We start from the raw sequence: 20,475 nt of genomic DNA on the forward strand, positions 1-20,475 counted from the left end.
ATTAGGAAATAAGCAATTGCAAGATTGGTATCTCAAGGGTCTTTTCTCTGCCTCTGGGCATGTCAGGGCAATGTCTCATATTGCCATCAATATTTAAATACACTGAGCACAATTTTATTTATTTCTTTTCATTTTACATATTAATCCCTGTTTTCCCTCCTTCCCTGTTTCCCTCCCTTCATACTCTCATGCCCCCCCACCACACTCCTCTCCCACCCCCTACTCCACATGTAGGGTGATGTCTTCCAGGAGGGGTCATCTGAATCTGTCACATCATTGGGAGTAGGGACTAGGTCTTCTCTCCTGTCTCTAGGTTAAGGGAGTATCCCTCCATGGGGGATGTGCACCAAAAGTCCTTTTGTGCAACAGGTACATATCCTGTTTCCACTGTCAGAGGTCCCTTAGACTTTCCCAGGCCTTCTGGCAGAGACCCATGTTTAGGGAGTCTGAGTCAGTGCAATGCTGGAATCCCAGCTCTCAGTCTGGGGGCCCAGTAGCTCCTCCTTTTTCAGGTCAGCTGTCTCAATGTGTATTTGTAGCCGGTCTTGTCCTCTCTCTCTGCATCTGCATTCCTGTTTTGCTCAGTGGTTACTTGTGGGTGTCTGCTTCTGTTTCCATCTGCTGCTAGATGAGAGCTCTATGATGGTGGATAATACAGTCCTCAATCTTATCATCAGGGAAGGGCATTTATGGTAGCCCTTCCACTGTTGCTCAAATTGTTACTTGCAGTGAGTCTTGAAGGTCTCTGGACATTTCTCTAGGTTCATTTTTCTCTTCAAACATATAATTGCTCCCTCTATTATGTTCCCCCCCCTCTCTCTCTGTCTCTCTCTCTCTCTCTCTCTCTCTCTCTCTCTCTTTTCTATTCCTCCCCTGACTCAATCTTCCTAGGCCCACATGCTTTCCTCTCCTCCCTTTCTCTTCCTCCTAGCTCCCTCTCCACTCACTGCCCCACTAATCCCCATATGCTCAGGAGATCTTGTCCCTTTCCTCCTTCTGTGAGGGGACTTATATGAATCTCTTAGAATCCTCCTTGCATCTTAATTTCTTTGGCAGCGTTAATTATAGGCTGGTGATCCTTTGCTCTGTCTAAAATACATATATGATTGAGTACATACAATTTTATTCTTTTTGTGACTGGGTTACCTCATTCAGGATGGTTTCTTCAAGGTCCATTCACTTGACTGCAAATTTCACGATTCTATTATTTTCTTTTCTGGCAGAGTAGTATTCCATTGTGTAAATGTGCCACATCTTCTTTATCCATATTCTTCAGTTGAAGGGCTTCTTGGTTGCTTCCAATTTCTTGCTATTACAAACCATGCTGCCATGAACATAGTAGAACAGAAGTCTTTGTTGCATGGATGTGGATCATTTGGGTATATGCCTAAGATGGCGATTGCCGGGGCCTGTGGTAGACTGATTCCCATTTTCCTGAGGAACCGCCTTAATGATCTCCAAAATAACTGTACAACTTTGCACTCTCAACAACAGTGGAGGAGTGCTCCCCTTTCTCCACATCCTGTCCAGCATAAGTTGTTCTTGGTGTTTCTAACTTTAGCCAATCTGGCAGCAGTAAGATGATATCTCGTAGTTCCTTTGATTTGCATTTTCCTGGTAGCTAAGGATTGTGAGTACTTTCTTTAGTGCCCTTCAGCCTTTTGAATTTCCTCTATTGAGAATTCTCTATTAAGTTCTGGACCCCATTTTTAATAGGGTTATTTTGTGTTTTGTTGACTAGTTTCTTGTGTTCTTTGTATATTTTGGAGATCAGCCCTCTGTCAGATGTAGGATTGGTGAAGATATTTTCCCAGTCTGTGGGCTGCCATTTGGTCTTGTCAACTGTGTCCTTTGCCTTATAGAAGCTTCTCAGTTTGGGGAGGTCCCATTTATTAATTGTACATCTCAGTGTCTGTGCTACTAGAATTATGTTCAGGAAGCAGTCTTCTGTACCAGTTTGTTCAAAGGTACTTCCCACTTTCTCTTCTATGAGGTTCTATGAGTTTCAGTGTGGATGGATTTATGTTGAGGTCTTTGATCCATTTGGACTTGAGTTTTGTGAATGGCGATAGACATGGGTCTATCTACAGTCTTCTACATACCCTTATCCAATTGTCCCAGCACCAGTTGTTGAAGATGCTGTCCTTGCCCCATTGTATAATTTTAGCTGTTTTGCCCTAAATCAGGTGTTCGTAGCTGTGTAGGTTAATGTCAGAATATTTGATTTAATTTCATTGGTGACCTTGTCTATATTTGTGCCAATACCAGACTGTTTTCAGGATTATAGGTCTGTTGTAGAGCTTAAAGTTGAGGATGGTGATGTCTCCTCGAGTTTCCTTATTGTACAGGATTGTTTTTGCTATCCTGGTTTTTTTTTTTTTTCTTTTTCTGTATAAAGTTGATTATTATCCTTTCAAGGTCATTGAAGAATTGGATTGGAAACCCACTATTTTCCTTTCAGTTTAGGCACTGGGAATATAAATAAAAGTACCATACTTCTTACAGGGTTTAAATTATTGAGAAGTGGAACACATGATGTTTAGAGAACAAAACAAGATGTGATGAGAAATAGCGGTTCAGTTAGGGTACCAAGAAAGTCTTCTTTAAGATGACAGTGGGACCCACATCTGAATGAAACAAAGATTCGAAAATGCAAGCACATAGAACACCACATAGTGAAAAAAATAAAAAGAAGAAAAGAAAAAGCTTGAAAGATGAAAGACCTTACCATACAGATATGCTGGGCACACCAAAAATGAAGAAAGCCAATGGTAATAGATAGCAACAAAGAAAAGAGACATAGTATAGTCTATAGCTTCTCACAAGGTGGGTATGGTAAACTTGGCTCTGAGAATCTTGTTTTAAGTCTGTTTAAAAGCATTTGGGGGGGAGGGTCCAGGAAAGACTGTGACAGTACACACAATTTATGTTTTAGGAGTTATTCTGAGTTTACAGAGAAAAGACAGTGTAGGAAGTTGAGGTATAAAGATATTCATAGGGCTACTGTAATGAACCAACTACTGCTAATGATGGCTTTAACCAGAGTATTAGTAGATGATAAAAAGCCATCAGATTAAAGGTTAAGAAATTTGACAGAATTTGATGATAAGACAAACAAATATGGGACACAAAAGGGGCACTGAAGGATGACTAGCAGCTGCCCGTTCACAAAGACAATGATACTGCCATTTAGTAACTACAACAAGGAATATTAACCAAGACTAACATGCGCAGAAGAAAGCAGTCAGTTTTATATACACCAGGAAGTTCCATCCAAAGACACTACTTAGATTCCCGGACCCTGTGTGTCAGCATGAGTTTAAGGCAATAATCTGATAAATGTTACTAGATACTGAGAAAGGTAGCTTGGGAATTCCAACATATTTACATTTTGTTCTTGAAGAAAAACGTTCAAGACAAAATAACATTCTGAAATGTGAATGATGTAGCCAGGTAATGTAGGGCACTCCTTTAAAACTAGCAGTCAGGAAGCAAAGGCAGGTGGATGTCTCTTAGTTCAAGGCCAGCCTGGTCTACAGAGTGAGTTCCAGGATAGGCTGCAAAGCTACACAGACAAATCCTGTCTTGAAAACACAAACACCAAATTAAAAAAAAAAAAAAACAACATGAATGATTGTATGTAATTGATAACATCCAATAATCAATGTGTAAAGCCTCTAATACATAACATGCATTTAAAGACATTTCACTTGCCATTCACTGGAGTTACCAAACACCTCTCATCTGTGAAGCATCCTTTCATTGTCTTGGTACAGCTCCCTCATCACTGTGATTTTCCTTTGAAGCTTCTGTTTCTCGATTTCAAGTAGTGTATTACCTGACTGCAGAGACACTTGTTCAGACTTGAGACTTTGCATATGCTCTAGACAAGCGTACAAAATCATAAAGAAACAAAATTAAAGGAATTTCATAAAATTAAAAACATATTGAAGATACACAAAATTGGCCAGATCACTGTGACTTCAAAACCCACCTACTTTATAAAGATACACAGAGAAGACCGTCCTGAAAACAAAAATCCTTAGTCACATGCCTAGGGATTTTTAAATGTATATGGAACCACTCAGACAATATACAATTAAAAATATGTCTTAAATTTTTAGTGGCTAGAGAGGTTAAGGGGAGTGTTTGTTTTTCCAAAGGTCCCGAGTTCAGATCTCAGCAACTACATGGTGGCTCACACAATCTGTAATGGTGTCTGGTGCCCTCATCTGGCTTGCAGGTGTGCATCCAGTCAGAACACTGTATACATAATAAATAAATAAATCTTAAAGAAAAAAAGATAATGGACAAGATTGGACATGCCCAGGGACATACAGCTATAGACAATTACTATAGACAACAACAGTTCAGTTACTAGTACCATAATAAATCAGCCTTTTTTCAGTCAAAATTGTTCATGTGCTGTCATTCAAATTAGCTGATAATAAGTGCTCATTTCCACTTTCCTGAGAGACCAAGTCTCAAACAAAATGAAGACTGGAAAGAATAATGACTTTTCCATTATTTCAACTGCTATACTACTGAATCACCCACAAAATTGGGGAGATAGCTCAGTCAGTTAGGTACTGGCTAAACAAACATGAGGACCAAAGTTTGGGTCATGAGCACCCATATAAGACCTGTCTGAGTGCTGGAAAGGGAAAAAACAAGATCCCTAGGGCTCACTGAGCAGCACAATCCAGGTTTAATGAGAGCTTTCTCAATGAATAAGGGGGAAAGCTATTGAAGGAAAGCCTGAAGGACTTTTGTCCTCTATATACATATGAATACAGACACACACAAAATGGATTATCAATTATAAGTGATTGTGAATTCTGTATGAACTAGCATACCATTATTTTTACATATCTCACTTTTCTTTCATTATGATTACTACAACTCTACACAGCTCTAATATTGAAATGAGATCCTCAACTCTGACCTGCTCTAAGGTATCATTCCCAAAACATATGTGAACCAATCGAATACAAGAAAAAAATGCACTATACTTCAAAATGGCAGTTTCAAAATCATAACAAGGAAAAGTTTAGTAACTATATGCAATGGGATGTTATTATTCTAAAATGCAAGCTAAATAAACATATGGACCAAAAGGTTTGTGTCAATACAGTAATAGCAAAGGGAACATATACAGGAAATCATGCATAGGTGACTTCTGCAAAAATTGTAAAGCTATATCAGAAAAAAAAATGCCCATCCATGCTTTCTGCCAAATCTAACAAGTCACTTATCAAGAAATCAATGATCAATATAAGCTGTAATATAATTGAATCATACTAATGCAAAGAAGTCTTACAAAACAACACAAATTATTTTACCATTATACACTCAAGCTCTTTTTTCTAGTGTCTTACTTTATCTCATTTTAAAGCTTTTAAAACTAAGTGTTTGGGAGACATGGAAGGCAGGGGCTCAGAGGGAAGGGGACTTGGAAAAAGTATAGCTCAATTAAAAAAAAAAGTGTGTGTGTGTGTGTGTGTGTGTGTGTGTGTGTGTGTATGTGTGTGTGTGTGTTCACCTGAGCCTGCATGCCCAGGTGGGTAAAGGTCAGAGGACGACTAGCAGGGGTCTGTTCTCTCCTTCCACTGGAGACTGAATTCAGACCATCAGGCTCAGAAGAAGGGGCTTTTATGCACTGAACCCACACACTATAATAGGGCACTGTACAGGCCAGGTGCAGTAATTTTAAGCCTATATAAAGCAGACATGTGAGAAGCTGAGGTAGAAATGTGAAGACTTCAAGAAGCCTGGGGTTACATAGAAACATGCATTTAAAGGAAGAAAACTATAAATTATTACCAAAAAGGCCAGATACTATGGGAGATGAGAGATGGTTAGAGAAAAATGCTCCCATATGGTAAAAATTAATTATTGAAAAATTTTATGACGCATTAAGGAAAGAATGTTGGGGCTGGAGACATGGCTCAGCAGTTACGAGCAATGAATGCTCTTCCAGAGAACCTTGGCTCAATTCCAATCACCAACAGGGCAGCTCAAAACTGTCTGTAACTCCAGTTCCAGGGGATCTGACACTCTCACAAAGACATATATGTGAGCAAAATCCCAATAAAGTAAATAAATAAAAAACATTAAATAATTTTTAAAAACACCATGGAAAAAAGAAAAGGTGGATTTGGAGAAATGCTCTACACACAAGAGTTTCCAGTATTACTTGGGGGGGGGAGGGGATTAAGACTGGCCAAGAGAAGGAGTAAACAATGGAATAACTGGTGAACTAATTGCTTGCTACACTGGTACTTCCTAAGATACATGTACGTTAATGTATGCCTCGATAAAGCTGCCTTGAGAACAGAGTGCCTATTCCTCTCTGTATCTTCCACACTGTTAATACCATTCATCTCAGATAGCAGCATTTTTTTTTTAATTAGACTAGTGTTTCTTCAGGTCTAATAACAATACAATTACTATAATCAATGAGTAGAGCAATTTAATCCAATGGTTCAATCTTTTTTAAGCATTTTGCTCATTAAAAGTATTAAAGGCCTTTGAGACCCTTTTGGTCTTTTTCTCATCAGATCTCAACCCTGGTCTTGAATGTTATAAAGAAGATAAAGTACACTGAAGCTGGACTCCCAATGATGAAGTCTGGTATAGAGCATAGGTCCAGATTCAAATGGTTCTGGCTATCGTTTGGAACACAGAATAAGTTAAGAATGAAAAGGAAGAAATGTGAAGTTCTGGGCAGCCATGGCAATGGTTGACTACATATTGACGTTTCTTGTACTCATTGAGAGGATTATTTTGTTGTTGTTGATTTCTGGTATGTTTATATTCAGCTGTGTAATCAGTGAAGGGGCCTTGCCTGTGATCATAGGTGTAGAGTTAGAAACAGGAGGAAAAATCAGGCAGGTGGAAATGAAGCTCCACAAGCAGAAGCTTTTGCCTTATGTTGCATCATTTATTAAAGTGTAACAGGATCAATAAAGCCTGTTTTGAAAAGAAAATATAGATGAGGAGAAATAAAAAAAAAAAAAATGATGCCTGTGGTTCCATTCTGAGTTAACCAGCACAGACACTTGAATATGTCCATCCATTCTCTTCTGATATAAACATATGAATTTATTTCATTAACAAAGTGAGATGTGATATATCTTTTACAGCACAAACACAACTGGAAAAAACTATTTTTCAATGTGAACAAAATCAGCAAACTTTTTTAATGCTTTCCCTAAAAAATATATATTTTATAGGTCTAAAGCCACTCCTGTGTATGCTAATAAATTATATGAATTTATTAAAGTAGTAGACATTACAAGAGCAAGTCCTGAAGATCACTTTCTCAATTTTAAAAAATGTAAGGAAAAATTTAAATTTAAAACTTTTTAACATCTAAAAATATATCCAACATTGTACTCCTTGTGGTGGCTTGAGTGAAAAATGTCACCCTAGGCTCAGAGGATGTGACACTATTAGGAAGTATTGCTTTGTTGGAGGAAGTTGTCACTGAGGGTGAGCTTTGAGGTTTCAGAAGCTCAAGACTGACCCAGTGGCACTCCTCCTTCCTGCTGCCTGCAGATCTAGATATAGAACTCCTGGCTCTTTCCCCAGCACCATGTCTGCCTGTGTGATCTTCTGCAGTGCAATTACTATGGAATACTACTTTATGGAATACTTATCATTTGCAGGCCCTAGAACTCTGAACTGTAAGCCAGATCCAATGAATGTCTTTCCTTATAAGAGTTGCCAGGGTCAAAGTGTCTCTACATAGCAATAGAAACCCTAACAAAGATGCACCATACTCCACATTCTTACATGCTTTTAATAATTTGCATAAATATAAGAGAAAATGGAGTAAGTTTACCACTGACAGTAAAACTCAGAAGTAATTCATTCTATTTAAGGAGACATGCTCGTCAAGAACCCTTACCTGTAAGATCATCATTTGTTGCATCTATTTCAGATAACTGAGTATAAATTTGGTTTCTGTCTCCTTCTAGGGATTTTAACGAAGCACTTAACTTTAAAGAAGGAAAAGAAAAAGAAAAGCAATTATCAATTACACACACACACACACACACACAAAAAAAAAAAAAAACACATCTCCAATATACCCCATACTACTGTTCTGCAGTTATTTTCCCTGTGATGATGTTATCATGGACAACATAAAGACATCAGTGCAGCTGCTAAAGCAGCCTTCACCCTATACAATCAGGACTTTTTACACAGATTAACTAAGAACAGACAGAGGGAATAAACCAGAAGAAAACACAGCTATTATTTATTTCTCAAAAGAGTATGTGGAACCATTGGAACCAGAAGAAAAGAATGAACAAGGTGAATGATGAAACAAAATAATAATATTTCTGAAGATATCTTTAATGGAAGGAATGAGTGTACAATTTGAACATTTCTAAATACTCTAATTATAAGAATTTCTAAAGTTGATATAAAAAAAGAAATTGATAAGGAAATCCTAGGGGCTGGAGAGATAGTGCAGTGGCTGCTCTTCCAGTGGACCCGGATTTAAGTCTCTACACCCACATGGCAGCTCACGACTGTCTGTAGCTCCAGTTCCAGGGAATCTCAAACCCTCATAAAGACAAGCATGCTGGCAAACCACCAATACACAGAAAATTAATACAGCAAAAGAAAAAGAAAATTCTAATCATTTATCACATAACCTTATACAAAAAAATAAAAGCAATCTTTAAATTAGTTACATAAGGACACACAGATTTCATCTCTGCTGTAGGTCCAGCTCCTTCTCATCTAGATTTTTACTTACTAATACAAACCTCAGTAGCATATATTAGCTTCCTCAAAGCTCCCTTAGGCTGATTACCTACAGTGAAAAATAAAACCATACTTAGTGAACACATCCAAATTAATGCATTAGTTCTTCATCTAGTCTTGCAACCCCTCTTCCGGCCAAAATTAAACAATTTGAGGCTGAGCTTACTTGCTCTTGACTCCAATTCCAACATTTCACAGCTAAGACAAGGGGATTCCCATGAGTATAAGGCCAGCCTGGACTCCAAGGTGAATTCCAGGCCAGCTTGAGCTACAGCAAGATGCTGTCTCAGTAAAAAGAGTAATTAAAATAAAAACAATAATTTACATGAGGTAGAGTGACCTACACTCAGGAAAATAGACAGTGCACTACAGAGACCCAACAAGAACTGAATATTTACATAAACAGTGTCCATGGACTTAACTATGCTTAGATTCTTATGGCAATACAGCATCCAGGTTAATTAGTCAATCGTGGCTTCAACACTAAAATTATTAATGAACCATGGCTCCAAGTTAAGTACTATTAAACATAAATAGAATTTATGTTTCTTCTATTATAAAATAAAAATGAAAAATACAAATATACCTTACTATACCTTACTATAGTTCCCCTTTTGTTATGGAACTTAAGAGCTGTGTTGTTATAATGAAGAAATATGGGCTATAGAGAAGAACAAAAGAGAAGAAGTCTATAACTCTGAAGAAGAAAAGAAAGATTTACACAAAAGACTAGCTAAATAAGGTGGAAAGAGTGCGTGGTACTTCATGAAGATAGACAAAATGTGCCAAGTCTAAGTATATGAGGAGCTCGATACACATGTGGAATGAAGAGGAAACAAGGAGCCGGTCGCCACAAGTCAGTGCACGTTATTCTCTAAGTCATTGTTCACTTCTACATCCAGATTACCATCATCAGTTACATCTTCCCCAAGCACAGAATTCCAGTCTTTCATCCTTAGCAGGCTCTCCATCAGAGACTGGATATTGAGTAAAAAGAGAAAACAAAATAGAAGGTAATGACTCATGATAATAGCTTTACAATTTAGAACTTAACTCATCTGAAATTCAATCCTGAGCCAATGAGATGGCTCGGCAGGTAAAAGCATCTGCCACTTAGACTGATAATCTGAGTTTAATCCCCAGAACCCACATGGTAGGAAAATTGCCTCCCAAAATTTGTCTTCTGAACTCCATACCCACATCATGGAATGCACACACCCGACACATACATACACAAGTAAGTGTTTAATTATTATAATTTTTTAAATCAATCCCCATAAATAAATCCTTTTGTGCCCTAAGTATCTGTCTGCAATTGAGATATGTAGATAGTTGGTTTTATTTTCTAACTCCACATTTAGGGACTATTAATCCTGAAAAACTAACTTGCTGAACATGGTACATCTTTTACCCCACCACTCAGAAGGAATAGGCAGGCAGATCTATGTGAGATGGGAGCCAGACTGATGTAATAAAGTGAGTTCTGGTAATATAAAAATACCTCTTGAAACTCTGTATGCAAAAAAAGTTATTATGAATATTATGGAAGGGAGGGATGGAGGAAGGGGAGGTAGTGAGGGAAGGAAGGATGAAGAGAAAAAGGAAAAGAAAGAAGAGAAAACAAAATCAAATGCAGTGTTTTATAACGGTTCATTCTTGTTAACTACAAAGCTACAAAATATTTTCTTTTGTGTGTATCATACACACATGAGTATGCAGGTGCACATACAGCTGCAAGAGCATGAGGTAAGAAGATGCAAGTGTCTTCTTCCATCATACTCTAGCTTACTGCCTCGAGACAAGACCTCTCATGGAATCAGAACTCTACTATCTCAAAACCATGGCAGCTCAACAGGCTCTAATCTCCACTGTCTCTGTCCCCTGTGCGGGGCTCTCAGGCATGCGCAGCCATGCTCTTTTATGTGGGTGCTTAGAATTCAAACTCAAGTCCTTATGCTTGCAGACCAAGTGCACAAACCCACTAAACCATCTCCCCACTTCCTAAAATACTTTCTTTTGACATTTTTTATATTTTTTTTACTAATTTACAGTTGGACTGGAGAGATAGCTGAGCAGTTCAGGACTCATTACTCTGCTAAAGCATCTAAGCTCTTTTCCCAGCACCCACATCAGATGGTTCACAACCACTTGTAACTCTAGCTCCAGGACATCCAGTGGTCTCTTCTGGCCTCTGTGGGAAGCATGCAGGCAAGTGGATGGCACTTGAAGAAACCATCCTGAATGAGGTAACCCAGTCATCAAAAAGAGGAACACAGTATGTACTCACTCATATATGGATTTTAGACCTAGATCAAATGATCACCAGCCTATAATTCACATCACCAGACGAACTAGGATACAAGGTGTATTCTAAGAGATTCATATAAAGTCTCTCACAGAAATGGGAAGGGGCAGTTCACCCAGTGCTCAGGGGAAGTGGGGGGGGGCAGCGAATGGAGAGAAAAGGAGGGGGAGGAAAGGAAAATATGTGGGACCAGGAAGATTGAGCCCGGTTAGGAATAGAAGATGGGGGAGAGAGAGAGAGAGAGAGAGAGAGAGAGAGAGAGAGAACATAAAAGATGGAGCCAGTAATGGTTTGAAGATAAAATTGAATGCAAAGAAAGGTCTAGAGACCTACAAGACTGCTGCCAACTAACAATCTGAGATTCCATGGAAAGGCTACCATAAATGCCCTTCCCGGAGAGTGAGATCAACAACTAACTTATCCATGGAGTTCTAAACTTGTGCCTGATGGAAACAGGAGCAAACATCCATACATAAACACTGAGTCAAAGTAGAACCTGGATGAAGATGGAGAGGACAAGACCAGAAACACGTAGAGACAACTTACCTGAACAAGAAGGAGCTAATGGGCCACCAGACTGATAGCTGGGAAGCCAGCATGGGACTGACTCAGGCCTCACTGATTATGCATCTCAGCCAGAAGGACTGAGCAGTCTAAGAGACCTCAGACAGTGGAGCCAGGATGTATCCCTAGTGCACAAAAGGACCTTGCTGACACATCCCCCATGGAGGTATAACTGCCTTAACCTAGAGACAGGAGAGAAGCCCTAGTCCCTACTTCACATGACCTGTCAGATCTACATGACCCCAACTGGATGGCATTCCCCTACATATGGAAATTGCATGGGGGGATGGGAGGGGAGGGTGGCTAGAGTGCATGTGAGAGGGCATAGAGTGTAAAAGGGAGGGAAGGAGGGAAGGAGGGAGGAAGGAATGGAAAGGGAGGGAGGGAGAGAGGGAGAGGGAACTGGGATGGACATGTAAAATAATAAATTAAATGAAAAAAATGCTTTGACTCCAAAATTTAAGTTCAAGGACAAGTTACTGGGGGAAAAGGATTTCTATTTTTGTCTCCACAGAAAATGAAAAGATGTGGATTCCTTCCAGACTAATGTGGTTTGATCAAGCCAGCCTTCCTGAAACCGAGTACCAGGTGATCCTACATTCAAAACAGCTTGACAAATAGCCTTAAAGACTACAGCCAGGATTTCTGCATCTTCTTGGAATTACCTTGACAGAGCCCCTTACCAGCAGGAAGTAGTTTGGAAAAATGATGCCCAAATTCCCAAATATTGTCTAATGTTTGTTTTCATTTAAATGGTCTTGGTCATATAAAACAACAAAAAGGTAAAAATCATTATTTTATTTCTTTATTCATGAACTCCAGGCTAAAATACTGGAGAACAAAGACATGGAGTGTTAACATATATATTACAAATCTATGTATGTTCTAGAAGCATTTGAAATGTAACAAAAAGACACAATAGCAAATAAAAGCTGTTAAAATTATTTGAATTTACAATTAAGTATAAAATTGTGACCAACTAATGACTAAACCAAACAAGCCATTACCTTGATCTGATTTTCCTTAACTTTTAGGAGTTGCTCTGCCTGTACGTTGGATACTTCGATTGCTATTTTCTGTTTATTGAGTTGATTCATTTGTTCTTTCATGATTTTAGCTTCTTCTAAATACTGATAGGAAAACAATAACAAGGATATTAAAGACACAATTTTTACATGAATGTTTTCAATATCATTAAAAGATACTAAATGTGTCATTAAATGATATTTAAAAAGATAGGGCTGCTACTTAAATAGGGACTCAGATGTGGTTCCTTTTTATAATGAACTTTCAAAGCAGAAGACTATAAAATAAGAAATACTCTTCAACTGATTTCCAAGGAAAATTTTCATCAAGTACATGATTTTGACACATACTTGTATGAAAAATCTAGTCAATTATTTCTATCTTTGTACCCTATATACTCTGCTACATCTCATTACTTTTGTTTGTTTGTTTGTTTTGTTTTCCCAATAGAGTTTCTCTGTATTGCTTTGGAGCTTGTCCTAGAACCAACTCTGTAGACCAGGCTGGCCTGGAACTCACAGCAGAGATACAACTGCCTCTGCCTCCCAGGTGCTGGAATTAAAGGTATGTGCCACCAATGTCCAGATATATATATATATATATATATATATATATATATATATATATATATATATTCTGCAGATAATCTGAGCCTGAACTTCACTGTGAGTTCCAGTTTAGCCTGGTATACATGGTAGGACTTTGAAGTGAGGATGACTCAGCTTTTATTATAGTAAGGACAATCAACACAGGAGTCCTCACCACCATGTTTTCTAAAATCTGAGATGATAGAACAAAGATGTGAAAGGAAAAGACATCAACCCCAAAAGAAAATGGACAAACAGAACGAACACATGTGAGACCAAACAATCCACAGACAATAGAAGAAACATAAGCCAGTTAGAAAAACATAAAATAAGATGACTTGACACAATCCAGAGAGGCTCATGATTGAAAGCAGTAGTAGTAGAGGGAGGAATGGAAACCAAAAGGGAAGAATTAGGGAACTGGAGAGACAGTAGAGTAGTTAAAAGCACATACTGCTCTTGCAGAGGACCCACACTCAATTCCCTGCACCTGCACGGAATAGCTCACAGGTGCCTGTAATTCTAAATGATCTAATGTCCTCCTCTAGTCCCTATGAATGCCTGAACATATACACACATACCAACACACAGAAGCACACACATGCTCCTGATATCTCTCCTATTACCTCCCTGTACCTGTCTTCTCTCAAACATGCATATACACATCACATTTTCTGCCACTCATCACATTTTTTCTTTTATGCATACATACAGCTGAGTGTTTCATCCCTACTGGCAAGCTTCAATAGTGCTGTAAGGTGTTATGCATACAGCAGTACAAAACATATTCATCAATGTCACCTACCTGTGAAGCACACAAGCTGAAATAACAACCCAGCAGCAAGATGTGGCTTATGGTACCACAGTAGCATAAGTGTATTAAAGTAAGCAACCACTTTCTATTTGGATTTAAGGCCAACCAGCTCAATGAGATGAAATGTTGTCCAGCACAGCAATGCACACCTTTCACCTCAGTGCCCAGGAATCAGAGTCAGGTGGAATTCTGTGAGATCAAAGTCATCCTGATCTGCATAGGGAGCTCCAGGATAGACAGAATTACTTAAGGGAGATTATTCTTTCTAAAAAAATGAGGTGGACCATTCCTGACACTGTTAAGGCCTCTAGTCACTACACACAGTTACACACATGTATCCATGTGCACAAATGAACACACACTCACACCCACAAACACACTCAACAAATCAGGTAGTCGTCACTATCATTATCATGGAAGGGCTTTAAAGTTAGTCTCTCCAGTATTTCTTGGATTGCTATTTGGTCACGGAAGGCCTCACCTTCCATGGGAAGCAGAAAGGGGATAGGGTGGGTTTTGGTGGGAGTTATAGGCATGAATGGGAACATGAGGGAACTGAGATTGACAAATTTGTTTCAAATTTAAATAAAAAGGGAAAAAAAACAAAATTTAAATTATCACAATAAATAGTTCTAGTAACCCACAGTTTCAAGAGTTTCCAGAATGTAAGAATCCAACATATTAAAGAAACCCTATGTGACACATCATCACACAATCTCAGAGAGCTAAAGACAACAGAAAGATAATGTTTGAGGAGAAAAAAAAGGGCAGAAAGCAAAGAAGGTCCCATAATCAACACATCATTCAAGTTTCAAAACCAAACATGGAAAGGGAAGACAATGCAGCAATATCAAAGTTTTATTTTAAAAAAAATGCAGCACAGCAGATAGATCTCCTGGTTTGAGGCCTGCATGAGATTATAGTGAGTTCCAGAACAGCCAAGACTATTACACAGAGAAACCCTGTCACACTAACAACAACAAAAGCAGAATCAAAACACCAAGAAGTGCAAATAAGTATCTAAATATCTGAAACATGAAAGAGAACAACGAGTTAGAGCAATTTCTCAGTGGTTAATACCATGTACTGTTCTCCAAGGGGTCCTGAGTTCAGTTCCCAGAACCTATATCGGGCTCATCACAGCCACTTATAACTCGAAGTACAGGAGATTCAACATCTTTCCCTGGCCTTTGAGAGCACCTTAATCATGAACACAAATGCACACAAATAACACATGCACAAAATTAAAAAATAATAATTAATTTCAAAATAAAATCTTTTTTAAAAATGGAAAATAAGACCTTTACAGCTATGCAATCTCCTTTTAAAATTACCTACTGTACCTTATTATCTGAAAGATAAACAAGTTAATGAATCACAAATGTTCTCTTTTGAAACAGGAAACAGAACATTTAAGATAAGGAAACAAAAATCCTTGGCTGCTGAGTGAACTGTAGTATCAGGACAAAAATGCCCAGTAGATCTATAGAACACATTTTTCTTTTTCTTTCTTTGCTCTCTCTTTCCTTCCTTCCTTCCTTTCTTCCTTCCTCCCTTCTTTCCTTCTTGGAGACATGATTTCTCTGGCTATCCAGGATCTCATTCTGTAGACTTGGCTGGGCTCAAAGTCACAGAAATCTACCTGCTTCTGTTCACAGTGCTGGGATAAATAGGTATGTGCCACCAATGCCACTCATTACACATTCTTATTGGACTAGGAGAATGTAAGATTCCAAGAAAAATGGCCCCCAGAAGAAAATGAAGGAGGAGTCCAAGAATATCTATGGTTATTTCAGGAGACCTGAATTTGGTTCCCCTTACAGACTATGTTAGGGATCTGATGCTTGTGGCCTCCAAAGGTACCTGCACTTGTGTGCACATATCTACAATCAAGTTACACACATGCACATAATTAAAATAAAAAAATAGAAGAGGAAAAATCTGGCAGTAGGCACACACATACCTATGAACCTAGCAATTAGGAGACTGAGTACCTCAGTAAGTTCCAGGTCACCCTGAATTACAATACAAGACACTCTCAAAAAATAAATAACAATAATAATAATAATAGAATTGTAAATGAACAAATTAGCCAAGGCAGTTGAGTGATTGACATTTCCATTGAGATAGATTACAAATATCCATTACAGGAAGCCAAGTAGTAAAAAAATAAAACGTCGGGCAACTCAGGATATATAGTCAAGACAGACAGAGAGGAGGGTGAGGATAAAAGGTAAGTTGTCCCTTTACATTACCCAAGAACTCCTCCCTCCTCTAGGACCCCAATTGGTAATCTGTTAACTCTTACTGCAGTCTTTATTGTGAGGAATCCTGTTAGCCGATGTCTCCTGTGAGAGTAAAAATTCTGACTGCCTTCTCTCACGGGAGAAGACAGATGGAAGAACACACTTTTAAATCCTTTATGGGAGTCTGCAGGGGAGACTTCCTGCTCTAAGAAGTTTACTCGTTCACTACACAACTCCACACATGGTTCATTCGTGAGGTGCCCAGAACATCAAAGGCTATATTCATATCTAAAAGAATATCTGTAGTCTACAAACCTGATGCACGCTTTCCTGAAGTTGATAATTTTCATTCAAGGTATCTGTTATTACTCCTTTAAGTCGTTCTTTATTTATTTCAAATATTCTTAGTGTGGTTTTGGCCTAAGTAATAGAAATACACCGTTTAAAACAATTTAACAGAAAGCCCCCTGATTATGTCTTTTCTGAAGAACATAAAATGTAAGCAAAGGCCAAAACATTCCACTATTTACAGCAGAGGAAGTATCAACACTACTTTGATACACTCATTTGCCACATGACTTTGAACAAATTATTGAATCTTCCATGTACAATTCAGACAATTTTGTTAACTACTGAAATAGAAAAGAACAATTATTAGTTACAGAATTACTGGTTTATTTAGCGGCTTACTTAAAACACTGCCTTACTGCCTATTTGCTACCAGGAAGGGAATAACCTGGAGAAATAGCTGAAAGAATGGGTTGTCACCCTTAGCAACCTGCTACTGCCATGTACACTTTAGAAAAATTTGCTTGCTTGCCTGCCCACTTTGTGATTTTAAAAAAAAAGAAACTCTAACCAGAATTGAAGGCTTTCTGGAGGTCTCATGAGGACAGTCCACTGGTGACCTCTCTCTTCCATGCTCACTAGTGCAGGAGCAGATATTAGAGAAAGACCCCATACTCCTTACTCTTTGTCTCATGACCTAAACTTTATATGGCAGGAAGCAAATCTATTTATTATCGATACATGTTACACAACTTCAAGAGTGCTCAGATACATTCCTAGGTTAAATATATCCAGAGGAAAATGAATTTCAATCAAGGTAACACATTAAAACAAATGCATATTTAAGCTTGGCTACATTTCAAATACTAACAATATATTATTACCTAATGTGATGGCTATGTTTGGTTATCAACGATAACTGGAATTAACTAAAACCCAAGGAAGCTGTGAGTACTGTTTCTAAATTAAATCATTTCAAGTGGCAAGACCCAAATTTAATCTGGATCTTTTGAGGTGGGAAGATCCACCTATATTCGGGGCTATACCTTCTGGCAGCAGCCTATCTAAAGGACATGGAAGGAGGAAGCTTGCTGGTCCTCACCCTCACTGGCATTACAGCTTACTTCTTTGGTATTCCAGTGTATACTGAGTATCAGGTGAGACATCCAGCCTCATGGACTGAGAAAGTGTTGGATTCTTGGACTCTCTGTTGGTAGACTGACATTGCTGGACTGAGTGGAACACAGCCTGGAAATCGCTTTAATAAATACCCGATATGTTCTGTTCCTCTAAAAAAAACTCTGACAAATATACCCAATAATAATATGAAACATAAATGGTCTTCAGAAGTGACAGACCAATTTATTTCAACTTAACTTACTTCAGCTAGCTGTGATTTGACAGACTGTGATTCATCTGCTAGAGACTGCATCATTTTTGAAAGGTCACTCATCTGAAAAGACAGTATCAGTCAGTAAGTATTTAATAAGTCCATTTTGCTCCAAGACAACATGCATTAGTTAGGTACATTGTTAGTTTACTGTTAATAAAAGGGAGAGGCCAGATGAGGAGGCCTTGTCAGCTTGCATTCCAAGTGCTCACAAGGATTTTACAAATTATGTAATCACATGATGTCCTTACAAATGCAATACATCATGGAACTTTTCAGGTTTAAGGTGAACCCACTAATTTAAATAATCACACACACATCAAGATTTTGCTTAATCCAGAATTTAAAGTAAAATAAAAGATATTCTTTATGGTTACTTGCAACGTAAATATTGAAATTTTCCATTTAAAATAACAAGCGAGCCAAGTGTGGGGGTGCACACTTGTAATCCCAGCTCTTAAGAGGCACAGGCAGGAAGGTAATGAGTTTGAGGCCAGCCTCACTTATACATACAGGGCTATATTCTAAGACTATGTCAATAAATATAAACAAGAACACAGGAATATGCACAAGCCACTCATCATAACATCTAAAAAGTAAAAGTTTGATGGGAGGTGTTGGCACATGCCTTTAATCCCAGAAAACAGGAGGTAGAGGGAGGTGGATCTTTGTGAGTTCCAGGCCAGCCTGGTCTGCATAGTGAGTTTCACAACAGCCAGAGCTATTGTACAGAGAAATCCTGTCTTGAAAAAACAAAACATAACAACAAATAAACAAAAGAGGTGAAAAGATCAGATCAGATGTGAAAAATTTTGTTCTCATATTATTCTACATCATTTTTTTTCTTTTGATTTTTCAAGACAGGGTTTTTCTGTGTCACTTTGGAACCTTCCTGGAACTCGTTCAGTAGAGCAAGCTGGCCTCAAACTCCCAGAGATCTGCCTGCCTCTGCCTCCAGAGTGCTAAGATTAAAGGCATTTGTCAAGAATGCCCAGCCTGCATTCCATTTTTTACATACATGAGTTTCTTTACATTTTTGAAGATAGTATATCCTCTCTCTGTTCAGGGCAGGACAGCTTGGAACTGTTGTTTTTTCCTACCAAGTGCTGGTATTATAAGTTTGTGCCACTTTGGTTGGCTCACATATAATATTTTAGTCAATATTTAATTTATATGTAAGATTCATAATTCTCTTGGAATATATAAGACTCACCAATTCCTCTTCTTCATAATGTTTAGCTCTCTCTTCTTCTAGTTTCTTCTCTATAAGTAATATTTCTTCTTCAAGTTTAGATTTATCTCTTTCTAGATTTTTATAAGTTGCCTAAAATAGAAAGCTAACTTTAAACAAGCCAAACATAAGAATTTTTCGTTAGGGTAAAAATCAGATGAGTATAGGGTAAAAATCAGATGAGTATACTCAAATTAATAAACACTTTACACATTCTTTCATTTCTCAAATATTAAAATAACAGCAGATTTATCAGTTGCCAGCAACTTCTATAAAAAAAAAAGTGTAAGTATTTTAGGTGCCCACCAGTTAACCATGGCAAACAATGAATACCCCCTGAAGGAATTAAAACAGTTGTATTCCAAAAACACTTTTATGTAAAAATAAAGAAAAATTAATGAGTTTATTTGGAGTCTAAACTCCCTGTGGATTCTACAAAGGCATTCTACATCATAAGACACAGACTTGCTACTCAGGACAGAGGATGACAGAACTGCCATTCTGGACTGAACACATAATCAAAGGGACAAAGTTTTTTTCTGTTTTATCATTGGGAGGAGCAGGCTATTTCTATTTACTATACAGGCTCACAACTCAGTTTTAATAACCGTTCCACTTGCAAAGAGTATTGAGGCACTTCATCACATCATACTCTGTCTGTTAGGACGAGTCATTGTGTCCTCTGAATCAGGAGAGTTAACTGTCCATCTCTCCTAAACTCTCCATTCTGTGAAATCATGGTTATGGACTGAAAACTGGCTGTGATGGAGTGTGTAGACAAGGGTTGATGCACAGAAAGGGATTAAATATTTATCACCATGCTCTTTACAATGTAAACCTCTGGTCTAATTTTAGTAAATGTCTACTACCATGGTAAGAAAAAATAATATGGTTACAACTTACTTGTCTGCTACTATGCTTAAATTTGTGAGAGTTCTATGTCTCTTTCCTGGAGCAAACTATGTCAAAAGTAGGAATTGTCTTTCCAATCCTTTCACCGGAGTACAGAATGCAGAATTTTTTTCTTTCTATAAATCTATAGCTTCTGATAAACTGATTTTATATCACTCAAAACAAGTTAATGACAAGAGTTGAAACTGTTATATTTTAAAATATTTTATGCTACCTACAAATATTCTGTTTCCACTAACTTTTTCTGTACATTGTAAGATCCAGATACACAATTTCATATTTCTCTGACATAATTATTTTTGAGGAGACAAGATATTTCTAATAAGAATCT

General features: G+C 37.9%; 1 protein-coding gene and 1 non-coding gene across 2 annotated transcripts in view; one reads left to right on the top strand and one right to left on the bottom strand.

Moving 5' to 3' along the window:
* Positions 1-20,475, bottom strand: part of LOC127237986 (melanoma inhibitory activity protein 2-like) — a gene marked incomplete at its 3' end in the record, with an annotated part of 43,129 nt that overhangs the window by 14,968 nt on the left and 7,686 nt on the right. The window contains 9 exon segments of the mRNA XM_051206418.1: positions 3,736-3,883; positions 7,913-8,003; positions 8,784-8,830; positions 9,126-9,147; positions 9,648-9,758; positions 12,658-12,780; positions 16,639-16,743; positions 17,993-18,064; positions 19,215-19,319. Coding sequence (XP_051062375.1) covers positions 3,736-3,883; positions 7,913-8,003; positions 8,784-8,830; positions 9,126-9,147; positions 9,648-9,758; positions 12,658-12,780; positions 16,639-16,743; positions 17,993-18,064; positions 19,215-19,319 — 824 coding nt within the window.
* On the top strand, positions 6,536-6,664 carry LOC127237993 (small nucleolar RNA SNORA61). The gene has a single exon (XR_007835894.1). It is a non-coding gene; the product is annotated as a small nucleolar RNA SNORA61 (small nucleolar RNA).

Source organism: Phodopus roborovskii, unplaced genomic scaffold, assembly GCF_943737965.1.
Source record: "Phodopus roborovskii unplaced genomic scaffold, PHOROB, whole genome shotgun sequence".
NCBI classification, from domain to species: domain Eukaryota; kingdom Metazoa; phylum Chordata; class Mammalia; order Rodentia; family Cricetidae; genus Phodopus; species Phodopus roborovskii.